General features: G+C 37.2%; 1 protein-coding gene across 2 annotated transcripts in view; it reads right to left on the reverse strand.

Annotated features, from left to right (window-relative positions):
* Window positions 1–4,109: 4,109 nt before the first annotated feature.
* LOC107561751 (GRB2-associated-binding protein 2-like) overlaps window positions 4,110–12,956 on the reverse strand; it is a 93,360-nt gene continuing 84,513 nt past the window's right edge. Inside the window, exons 4-10 of one of the 2 annotated variants that reach the window (XM_016246228.1) lie at window positions 11,660–12,234; window positions 9,834–9,931; window positions 8,886–9,168; window positions 8,644–8,737; window positions 4,952–5,051; window positions 4,636–4,758; window positions 4,110–4,411 (exon numbers count right to left, since the gene is read on the reverse strand). In XM_016246228.1, the coding sequence (XP_016101714.1) occupies window positions 4,268–4,411; window positions 4,636–4,758; window positions 4,952–5,051; window positions 8,644–8,737; window positions 8,886–9,168; window positions 9,834–9,931; window positions 11,660–12,234 (1,417 nt within the window). In that variant the 3' untranslated portion in view covers window positions 4,110–4,267. Of the gene's footprint in view, window positions 4,412–4,635; window positions 4,759–4,951; window positions 5,052–8,643; window positions 8,738–8,882; window positions 9,169–9,833; window positions 9,932–11,659; window positions 12,235–12,956 lie in introns of both variants that reach the window. The other variant, XM_016246227.1, reaches the window with a different exon arrangement.

Consider the following 12,956-nt stretch of genomic DNA (forward strand, 5'->3'; position numbering starts at 1 on the left):
CCTATTTGCCCATTTTTAATTCATTAAAATTAATTCATTTCACAACTTGGATGGAAACATAACTGTTGTAGTATATGCTAGTGTTTCCCAACCCACACCAGTTGGGCATTTTGGATGTTTGATTAGGAAAACATATGAAATGTTCAGTGGGAGTGGCACTCCAACACGGTGTCCAAATATGCATACTTTTCTACGATATAGTATGCAATAAACAGTATGACATCACTGAATCATCAGTTAACTGACTTTAGCTGGAAAAATGATTCTGTTATTGGCTTCTTGCATTATTGACAAACTATTTTCCTGTTTAACACTGTAAAGCTGCTTTGACACAACCAGTATTGTGTAAAGCGCTATACAAATAAAGGTGACTTGACTTAATAAGTAGCTGAAATTCATAGTATTCATAAAAAACAGTAGGCAAAAAGTACACAGATTACCTACTTAATACTTTCACCATGATTCTGATGTGTGCATCCAATATGCCATTTACTATCCCATAATGGCACAGGAGAGTAGTTGTGAATGACAGTAAACCGACACAACTAATGATGTATGTCAATGACAACACAATGGATATGGTATGTCTAGACATTCATACTTTATAGAATGTATGTTTTTAACAGTCACAAAGTTTGTTCTTCATCAAATGTAGTAACTAAATCAAATTAGCTACTCGGTGTGTCTTTTTAGACGCAGCAGCACAAGACTAGGGTTGGGAAACACTGGAAGGCTTTAAATGGCGATGTTGATCAGCACTGGAGAATCCAACTTATAAACGGGCATTACACCATTTTAACTAGGTCTGTCATTGGCTGAGAGACACAGAGGACTGCATGTGTTATACATCTGATCTTCAGAACTGACTGTTCCTGCTGTTATCTGTCAAGTGATGAAATTGGATCTGTTTGTTGAGAGTGTAGTCAGTTTCCAGTATCTACATCAGTTGCCATAATGACATAGGCATCAGTATGGTCTCATGCTGCCTTTACGTCATGTCAGAATGATTGTATTGACGTGATAAGCACAATGATGTAACAGTAGGAAACTCTAGATTTTCTTGCAGCCTTTTCAAACTAACTAATACTGATCATAAGTTTTAATAGCCTGTATGCTTTGGCCAGTCTCATTTTGTGTGCCAATGATGGAAAATAGCAATAAAATTGGCCAGAAAATGCAAGTCATTTAGCAGACCAACTACATTTTTCAGGTTTCTAAGAAACGTAGGATATACAGGCAGGTCTAATTTTAAAAAGACGATTAATTAACTGCAATTGTTTACTCTGTTTGATAAAAATGGGTTTTATTTTTTCTGCGGTTGAAATTATTTTGGTCAAATTTTTAAGTATACATCATAGAACAGCATGACAAAGGACAGACATCTCAAATGTACCACATTTGACCATTTTACTGGCTTTGCTTGGCATATTGCGTCACAAAATCAGCACATATAGCATAAATTAATGTTAGTAGAGCCACAAATTCATTCTTTGTACATCTTTCGTCCACCTGCAAAACACACAATAAATTAATAAATTAATTCACAAGTGACCAAGAGTTGAACAGAAATGCTTTACAGGAAAATCCACTCAATTAATGACATTTGTCAAAGTAGTTTTTCTCATCTGCCCCTCTTTGACCCTTTAACAAACTACAGCATACATTCTACTACAGCTCACACACAAGTATTATATTCATTTACTGGTACTCTCCCATAACAATACATTACATATTTTCAGAATAGAAAAAGACATTAAGAAACCACTTTTAGCCTGTAAGTTCACTTAAACGTTAACGAACCGGTAAAGGCCAATGCCAGCGCCACTGAATGTCCCACAAAGTTTAACATCATAAAACAATGGCAGTCTTGTAAAGCACTTTTTTTTTTTTTTAATAATCCACCGAACACATGAAAGGATTTGAATCTAACAAACAATCTACACAAGGTTTATTTAACAAGTCCAGACCACTTACAACCTCATATGTAAAGTTTAAACTAACTTAATACAAAATGGTTTTGGAATATGAAATGAATAAAAGGCAAATAAAACATCTCCCACAATGCTAGAAACTGAGTATTTGGAGGTCCCAGCCCGCCATAAAATACTGAGTGAAATGACAAATTCTACAGTCTTCTTTATTAAAATGTAATAATGGGCTACTTTGATTTCGAACTGAAAATCATTGCGCCTTTTTTACCCCTGAACTTGAGCAAGCACACATTTAAATACAGTTACATTTCTAGCATATCACCTTTACCTAAAACGATGCTAATATAATTTCTGTCAGGATCACTATCGTCAAAGATGATTGACAATTAGCATACAGTTTGGATTGGCAGTATGGCTCTGTTCTGGGCAAGAACTCCCTGCGCATCCATGCAGCCTAGCATGAATGAGAGCAGGGAGAGCAGCGATACCCCTCCCCAGGGTAAACAGAACAGAACCAACATAAATGTATTGCAGATATCGTTAAAGTTCAATAATGTTATGTACACATTTTAGAACTAGTCTGATTCAAAGGAGAATCAGAAGGCTGAATCCTGACTGACAGAGGAGGAGCTGGGGATGGAGGAGGGTAATTAGCTATTGAGCAATGCGAAAACTGCTGATAATACTGAGGGACCTTATATATGAATGCTTAGGTGAGTGTCCTATTCATGTAGATGGGGATCAGCTGAGAGTCAGCTGATGCGAGCTTGACTAAAGTGACCTGACAGAACTAATGCTACGCTTGATATTCTCACGCATTTAGGCTGCTGAAAGAAATGTCATCATACTCATTTCTAAATAATTGGCACTGTTGTCCAACAAAACAGTGTTTTAATAGAACTCTCCACATCTGAATCATTGTAAACCCTATATCACAGTTTAACAGTGAAGTGTAATAGCTGTGCCCCTTCATTATGCTCCACATCCAACATTGTTCAGAAAACAGCTAGTCTAGCCCAAAAAAACATGTAAGGTGTCTATCACAAAAACAACACGCTCCGTGTAAGAGTCATTCCGCTAATCTCAATAGGCATAAAGCATGGCTGATTTACAGCTACAGCTGCTCACATTAACCAGCCAGTTTGCTGAAACTAGAAACAGTTTATATTTGGAAGCCTTTTGTTGTAATAACTTAAAATAATTCAAACTGTTCTGAGAGCAAAGTATAACATCTAAAATGCTGATAAATGTGAACAGTTTTAACTGTCTATACATCCCCCTGACAAAACTACAGTAAGGACATTAACAAACAGTATGTTTTTATTAGTATATGAATAGATCATTTAACGTTATTTTTGAATATGTAAGTTTGCTCTAACCTATTCTGTAATGGCAGCCAGGGAAGCAATGTGTTTTAGGGAAAAATAGTCAGTATCCCTGTTCAGACTGCATGCAGCGTAAAGAATACTTTGAAGTGCATATTTGTCAAGCTAAAATGAGAAGGTCTGTTAGTTAGTACATGCTGCTGGATTGAAAAGTCCTTAGTTCTGGAGGATCCGGAACCATTCTGGAACCTTAAAAGGAATAGTTCACCCAAAAATAAAAATTATGTCATTGTTTACTCACCCTTATATTGTCAACTTTAACCTGTAGGACTTTTTCTTATATGCAACTAAAGGCCCATTCACACCAAGAATGAGAACAATAATGAAAACTATAATGATACCTATATTAGTGTCCACATCAACGCTCAATAATGTTCTGTTTATTATAAGCGCATAGTGCTGTAACGTCATCTGCCACTTTAAATGCTCATGCTCTTCAAAGTTGGCTGGATTTTGATTGGCTGTCAATGTTTTATAGTTCTATAGGAGGAAAAAATATTCTGAAAGTGATCCCAACAATATTGTTCTTCTGTGCTGTTATCCTTATAGTTGTGGTGTAGACTTTGGTTCACATTGTTTCTCATTCCCATTGATTTAGTAAAACTTTGTAAAACTACAATGATAAAAAGTTATCATTATAGTTATCGTAATAGTTACCGTCCTTGGTGTGAAAGGGCCCTAAGGCTGTCAAAATATCAGAATTTCACTACACGATTATGGCGATATTATCACACTCAAAATAGTGTAGGGACGCGGAGAGACAATAGCGTACAAAAAAATTGCAAGACGGTTCAGTGGAGTTTTTTGTCCTCAAAAGACCAAACGAACTGGATCTATGGCTTTAATTGGTGTATCATTCGCTATTTTGTTACAGGTAAATCAGTTTGTATCACGGTGTAACAGTATAAGAGCATTTTGAGTGACACATTCAGTGTGCGCATTTGAAAATCATCAGGACTTGATGCCTTTAGCCGGCTCGCTTGACTGTCGCACATCTGTCCACTCCTGCATGGTGTTCTGAAGGGCCTGTGTCTTCTCTTTGTCCACTTGGACGTAGTCCACTTTTTCATCTGAGGTCACTGAAGAGGTGGACGGCTATAGGAAAGATAAAAAAGGTATAGATTGTGAAAAGATGTGAAGTGATGGGATCAAATATATTCAGCCAAACAACTCAAAGTGCAAAGATTCACACAACATTAAATACAATTATTTTATGATTTTGTTTGTCTTGGAATACTCAAGGTGCCCATAAGGGATTCATTTTGAGCATTTGATGATGAGCTTTTCATTTGGTTGATATGAACTAAGGCTAGACGTACCTTTCTGTGTGGACCAGGGGAGCCAGGCTGAAAGTCCAGGGCCAAATAGTCCACATTACCACAATTCCTGGGCGCAGGACTGCTGGTACCACTCATCGCCGGGGAGGTAGACACTGGGTTTTGCTGCACAAATATAAACATTTTTTTTTTTAGAAATAGCTGACTGAAAAAAAGAAAAATCTCAAAGAATGTTATATGTATTGAAAGGTAGTCTGTTGTTGAGGAACTTGGTAACTAACTACAAGGTTGGGGTGCTATTCCCAAAGCACATTCAAGCCTTTTCATCACATTCTGAAACTCGACTTCTTGCCCTCACCATTGCCACATAATTCTCCTCACTGTCTGCAGAATCAGTGCTGGTGATGCTCTGGGTTGAAATGGGCCGACAGGGCTGCGACGAGATGGAGTTCACAGGCCTGTAAAGAAAGTAACAAAAAAAAAAAAAATCACTTAACATTTACTGCGGTGGTTACTATAAAACTAGTCTCAGCCAAGACTATGGACCATTTGCTAAAAATTGCAACGTCAGAAGCCTAAATCCAGTTGTCTTTAAAGGGTTAGTTCACCCCAAAATGAAATTTATGTAATTAATTACATAGATTCCAAAGATGAACAAAGGTCCTGCAGGTTTGGAACGACATGAGGGTGAGTAATTAATGACAGAATTTTCATTTTTGGGTGAACTATCCCTTTAACAGTCTGCCGGGCAAAAAAGCCATGTTCACAAAGACTGACACCGAGCGCTTCACGCGAGCATGTACATCTGGATTTTAAAAGGTTTGTGAAAGAGAACTTGTGAAGAAGGGTTAGAAACAAGAGTTTTGTTTGAGGAACTTAGTTAAAAATAAAAGTCGAAGTACCAGCATGTACTGTACTTTACCTGACAGTAACGACACTGACATTGCAGCAGACTTATTTAGCATTGTATTTGGATCACCCAAATTGCTTGTGGACACTAAAAATGGGGAGATGCGCTTATAACGTGCATCTGATTAAGCAACACACTCCAAACATCCTCTCAAACTTAATGAGAAGTATTTATAAACCTGTTGTTGAGAAAATTATAACATGATTTTACTCCACAACATCAGTCGAGTGTTTTGAAATAACTTAATTTTTTGATCTGATGTGGCTTCTTATTATGGAATGAGGCACAAAATATACTCTATACTGCAATAAATGGCTATGTCGATTAACAATGCATTATACATTTACTTTAATATTATGAAAATACCCGAGATCGCATGAAGAGTACAGATAAACCATATATTGCCGTTGGTTTATTGTCTTCATGTTTAATCAGTTCATACATTTCTTTCTTCTTTTAATTCAGTCACAGCCATAACTGGATGCCTTTGTCCATATTAGGGATCTGCGCGAGGATGCCCTCTGGTGTCCAGTATGAATGAAACAAACATTACATGAGTTTAGCACTCAGTAATGCAGACTCAGTCCTATCTGGGCCATAAATAGGCAAAATAATACTTCTGTCTAAAGAAATTTGATGTAAACATTTGATAATCCATGTTTTTCTCCAGTCTACAGAAGTGTACAGGAGTTTTTTTTCTTTCCCCACAGTGGATGTATAAAGGCTCATATTTCATATTAAAGACATGGACTCCATTTTTGATTTGACATACCTCCTGATAAAAATTAAGAAATTAAATAACAGTATCATATGATGTACAGTTACAGGCCTGTATGTTAACAAGTAACCCTGCAGTTTTCTGTAAAACAATAGTTTGCTGTAAAATTAAATTTGTATTATCATCTTAATTTTTATCTAATTATTATATTGTTATTTATTTGTTCATTTGTTTTAAAAATCGAATTTAAATCGCAAATCGCAGAAAAATTGCAATTCAATTTTTTCACCAAATCGTGCAGCCCTAGTATACGCCATTGAAATCATTATTCTTTAAAGATTTTCTTATTAATTTTAGATAGATTAAAATTCTGAGAAAATTCGGTTTTCATGCAGACTGTTGTGACACTATTTGCTTTAACTTTATACCAGTCTTGATGGAATGACATTGCATTATGTCAGTTTGTTATTGTAGCGACATTTACTTGTTCCTAAACATGACGTTGAAAAAAACGAACTTAGATTGGTTGCTTTACATGCCAGTCAGAGAGTCTGTCCTTGTCTAAGTGGGCGGTTCTTGACTATAGAACCCAGACCTTATGTCATCAGGCAAAGGTATGGCTGTGCAAGACTACTATATAACTGATCAAAATAAAATGTTAACACATAATGTTTTTAATAATTAGGGCCAAGCAATTGTGCTCCTTCCTGCAAAAAAATGATCTCTATGAAGAATTTCAGTCAGGCTTCAGGCCCCACCATAGCACAGAAACTGCACTTGTTAAAATTACAAATGACTTGCTTCTTGCGTCAGACCAAGGCTGTGTCTCATTGCTAGTTTTACTTGATCTTAGTGCTGCATTCGATACTATAGATCATGACATACTCATAGATCGATTACAAAACTATACAGGTATCCAAGGGCAGGCTTTAAGATGGTTTAGATCCTACCTGTCCGATCGCTACCACATTGTTCATTTAAATGGGGAGTCATCTCAATTATCACCAGTAAAACATGGAGTGCCACAAGGATCTGTCCTAGGTCCTCTGCTATTTTCGTTATACATGTTGCCACTTGGTAATATTATTAGGAAATACGGGATTAGTTTCCACTGTTATGCCGATGATACTCAACTATATATCTCAACAAGACCAGATGAAACTTCTAAATTATCTAAGCTAACAGAGTGTGTTAAAAATGTAAAAGATTAGATGACCAATAATTTTCTCCTATTAAATTCGGATAAGACAGAGATATTACTTATTGGACCAAAAGACAGTACAACAAATCTCGTGGATTACAATTTGCAACTAGACGGATGCACGGTTACCTCCTCTACAGTCAAAAATCTGGGTGTTATATTAGATAGCAACTTGTCTTTTGAAAATCATATTTCCCATGTTACAAAAACGGCATTCTTCCATCTTAGAAACATTGCCAAGTTACGAAACATGATACCTGTTTCTGATGCAGAAAAGCTAGTTCATGCATTCATGACCTCTAGACTGGACTACTGTAATGCACTGCTAGGTGGTTGTCCTGCATCTTCAATAAACAAGCTACAGGTAGTCCAAAATGCAGCGGCTAGAGTCCTTACCAGGTCAAGAAAATATGATCATATTACCCCAATTTTACAGTCTCTGCACTGGCATAGATAAATGAAAAAATTGGTATTTTTGACAGATTTTTAGCTTGTAACTTCTGAACGGTTTGGCCAAAAATCACAAGACTTGAGACAAGATCTCTTTAGATAATTTTCCCATGTTGGCCTTTTTGAATACCCTGAAGGTACTCAAAAAGTTTTGGGGCAGCACCACTTTGTGGCAAAAAATTATAATAAAATTTAAAAAAATGCTAATAGCTTTTGATTAGTTTTGTCTATTGTCATGCTACTGGTTTTGATAGATTCCTCGAGTCATGCAGAGAACATCAATACCAGTTATGCCATAATCAGCTGAACTTCCCATCTGTTATTTTGATTTTCTATGAAAATATACTTTTTCAAACTCCTCCTAGATTGTTTGTCTGATTTTCATCAAATTCGACTCAGATCATCTTCAGACCATGCAGGCAAAAAGTTATGAATTTTGTGTTGATAGAGGAAACGGTTTTCATTTACCACATCAACAAATTTGATGGAATGATGCCAAACTGCATCTGAGGCTGTATCTCTGCAAAGCTTTGACATACTGACACAAAACTTTATGTATGCTATGATCACCTCACACTGGCCACACCACATTAATTTGGTAACAGCGCCTCCTATTGGTCAAAATTGGTAAACTATTAAATCATATTACTAATGATTGAATTTATAATTTTTCAGCAAGTTTGAGTAAAATCACCTGTAGTTTTACTTTATTATTGTAATTGTGAATAATAGCACTGCAAAATTATGTTCTAAATTGGGAGACCCACTCACGTTGGTCTGATCCAAGACATGGTGATGGGGCTCTTGAAGGGAAGTTCATCAATGATGCCATTGTTCCTTAAGTCAAGAGGTGTTGGTTTTGCTGCAAACCAAGACAAACAATCATCTTGTGTAAATAAATTGTGCAGAAGAAATTTGTATAATTAATCATTCTGTTCTTCTAATCTTTATTGAATGTTCATATTTTCAACAAAGACAGAAGACTGAGAAGTTCTGTTAGTGCCACTCACACGTCCGGTTGGGTTTAAGGTTGCGGTTGATCGGTGGTGGTGTGACGTCACTGAGTCGGCCGGGCCGGAGACATAGTGATGCTGTACTGCCCTTCCTGGCTGGCAATGTTGCTGAAAATCCTGGGAAATCAAAGTGGTGAGGACCTGGGCTCATGGGAATATAATTATTTTTAGGACTGTCAGCCAGGGCGGCACTGAGAGGGGAGGAGGACGAGCCGGGATTCATGGGTACATAGTTATCCTCAGAGCCGGCACTATCGGAGCGGGTCAATGGGGCTTTAGTTCTCTGTAAAAGAAAGAAGAACAATCCAGCTTACACAGTTTCCAGATCAGTGGTGGAAACCACTGTGACACACACCATTTGTTCTTGTGTAGTTTGAATAGACTTGTTATTGTCAGTTTGTGACTCTGTGAATTATGAGGTCACTGTCAGGAAATGGTGCCATTTGTGTCTTTATGACTTACTACGGACATAATTAACAGGATACTGAACTTAATCACATTATTTGATAGATGTGACTCAGTCACATTTTGTGAGTAATGCTAAAGTAATTTTAGAATAAAAACTATATATTTTAAAATTTGTAAGTCATTGCAATTAGAGTAATGGTTACACAGAAATGATTTCAATACAAAATATATATTAAAATTGTATTTAAATTTACTAGTTGGCACGGATTGTAAATAATATGGTGCGTTGCACTGATATATTGTACATTATTAGATATTTTTGCAGTGCCCTTCAACCATGTAACAGTCTCCCCCAAAACATTTTAGATGTAATATAGTTCCCCCCAAGGATGGTGCTTATGGCCCTGGTACTTTCAGATTGATATGGAAAAATATGATGTCTTAAAAGTTCAGCAGTAATCTTTTCAGTAAGGCAAACAAAAGGTACCATTTTCTTGTGAATGACCCTTAGGTGTAGATATGTAATAGAAGCTGCTTTACCAGGTATGAGCTGAAGCCATCATTTACAGACTCCACTGACTGACCAGAATTGTTGAAATAGACTGGCCTTTGGTGACTGTTGGTCTCAAAAGAGGATCCTAAAACACAGGAGATGGTATCCATGTAAAAACAAGTTCACCAAGCAAGGAGTTCAGAGAAAATGTTTACCTTAAGCCTGGGTCACAATCAAAGGAAAAGTCACAAGACACATGAGCTGTTCATTCTGTACAAATCAGACCGGATTTGTAAGTGATCCAGCTTTCATTCCTACATAAATTATATTACACTTTCACACAAAGGCATTACTTATGTGGCCATTTTCTTCACATTCCACATTGCCTCCCAGTTTACCTCTCTGGAAACATGGCTACCGAGCACAGATGTGGGAATCAGGTGAAGATGGTCAAAAGGTCACTTCCTGTTCCTGCAGACATACTAGTCTGGCCTTGCTGAGCGCAAACCACTAGGAAATCACTGAATTGTGCCTGCTGGTTTTTTTTCACTGCTTATCAGGCCGGAACAAGCCATTCTGGGGCTGCCTGCATGGCTTGAATTTCATTAGCTTCCTAGCAGAGCAGAGTAAACCTTGACCTGATTGCCTCTTGGTTTCAAATCAGATGTACACATTCAGAAATGAAACAGAACGAAAAAGAAGTAAAAAATATAAATAAATGTAAATAAATAATATATAAAATATATTAATTGAGCTGAAAGCTTAAATTGGCCACCTGATAAGCATAGCGGGGTAAATCATTTGGTAATAACACTGTTCTACAGCCTTTATGTAATGAGTTCATTAAGCTTAAGGAGCATTGGAGAAGAGGAAAGATGAGAAAAGAGACCAGATGAGAAGAGGAGAGATAAATCAAGTAGAGAGGCAAAATAAGATGAGCGAAGATGAGACTTTAAAATAAACAGGCAAAATTAGTAGAGCAAAGAGAAAGAAAAGGAGAGACAAAAGTCTCTTCTCATCTTGTTTTTTCTTGTCTCATTCTCATTTTCTCTCATTTTGTCTGTTTTAATGTATCATCTCATTATGAGATGAAAAAGTGGCGATAAGAGAAAACAAAATGAGAGACGTGATGAGAGGAAAAGGAGAGATGAGAGGAAAGAAGTTGAGAAAAGGAGAGATGAGAGGAGACAATGAGACAAGTTTAGAATAAAAAAAAAGACAAAAATGAGAAGACAGGTGAGACGAAATGAGAGGAGAGCCCACAGGAGAAAAGACATAAGACAAGAGGAGACAAGATGTTAAAAGATGAAAAGAAAAAAAAGATGAACAAATAAACAAACAAAATGAGAGGAGATACTAGATGAAATGAGGAAAGAAGAGAGGAGAAATGACAAAAAGAGACAGGACAAAAACAAAAAAGAAGAGAAGAGACTAAAGAGAATGAGACAAGAAGAGATGAGATTAAAATAGACCAAATGAGAGGAGAGACGAAGCGAGAGGAATGGGGTGAAAAGACAAGATGAGAAGAGATGAGAAGAAAGAAGAACATTAGAGACGCAGAGACAAATTGAGACAAGATGAGAATGAGACAAGTGGAGACAAGGTGAAAACAGACAAGACGGGAGGAAAGAAAAGACAAAACAACAGGAAAGGACAAGAGGAGAAAATACAAAATGAGAAGAGAGGAGACAAAAAAAGAAGAGATGAGATGAGACAAAATAAGACAAGACAAGAATGAGATACAATAAGAGACAAGAATAAAATAAAGAGACAAAATGAGAGGAGAGACCAGAGGAGAAAAGAAAGACAAAATGAGAAAAGATACTAGACAAAACGAGGAAAGGAGATTTAATAAAACTGATGAGTGTATTACCTCTGTGAAGCTTGACGTTCTCCACCGCCGGCAGTGTGTTCCTCCTGGGGATGACGGACACTGTGGCGACCTCTCCATTTTGAGCCCCCACGGACAGCGGGCTGCCCCACTGTGTCTCTGAGCCCTGGCTGGGTTTGGGAGGTCTGGGAGGAGGCGCATTTGTGGAGTCGGCACTGGATGGCATCAGGGCATTGTGGTTCTTATCAAACGTGCGGGGGATCTGGTAGATGGAGCCAGGAATGCTAGGTAAATCATAGTTATCGAGGGCCCGCTGCTCATTGGTTTGGGGGGCTGCTAGAGTGTTATTGGGGGTTTTAAAGGTGTAGACATCGTCTGATTCAAGTTCTGACGCCCCTTCTGAGCTGTAACCCCTGGGCAGAACATAGCAAGCGTCACGCGAGTCAGTCCGCAAAGGGGGCTGCTGATGCTTGCTGGGTTTGGGAAGGCTGTAGAAACCGTGAAGCTGGGCGCCCATGCCGTTCAGACAGTGAGAGAAACCATGAGTGAGTCTCTGAACCGCCGAGTCACTGCCCACCAGAAGACTGCTGCGTGAGGCCTGCGAGAAACTGGCACTCCTTTGGGACCAAAATTATATTGGTTAGTTATTTATGATGGACATATTTATTCAGTCAAACATTCGTTTATGATCACTTATTTTCTCACAGAGCCATTATTCAAAGAAATAAACAATCTGATCTACAATAGCCAAACTATTATTAGCCTTTGCTATAAATAATACTAATCTGTCATTCAAATGCTGACACAGCAAACTATACTTATAACACTGAACTGACCACAGGTCAGATCTTTTAATATTAAGCACAATATAGTATCTGTGTCAAAATCTCATGAATTAAAAATTGAATCTAATAAAATAATGTATTTGAGGTCACATGACCTTATTATGTTTATGTGTGGCATTCAGTTATCATCTTGGGGGGTATTGTCTTAAATTTACTTACAACTCATTAATCACACTAGAAATGGAAGGTGAAGTCAAATGCATCACATTGTGGGATACAGTATTGCATGCAATGTGCTCTGTATAGTGCATACAGTATTTTGGCAAATCCAATGCAGCACATTTGCATACTGTGCACCGTATTCATGCTCTATATTATTCTAGTATGCTAGCCAAGGGGGTCTTTAAAAAGGTAAACAGTGTTATTTTTGTATAATTTATACATTATTATGATATTTATTAATATTTTGAAGTAGCTTTTATTTCCATTTTAATAAATTTTTTTTAGATTTTCATTCAATATTTGTATTTTATTTCAGTTAGTGTGAATTAAAA

The sequence above is a fragment of the Sinocyclocheilus grahami genome, unplaced genomic scaffold (assembly GCF_001515645.1).
Source record: "Sinocyclocheilus grahami isolate Dianchi unplaced genomic scaffold, SAMN03320097.WGS_v1.1 scaffold790.1, whole genome shotgun sequence".
NCBI classification, from domain to species: Eukaryota; Metazoa; Chordata; class Actinopteri; order Cypriniformes; family Cyprinidae; genus Sinocyclocheilus; species Sinocyclocheilus grahami.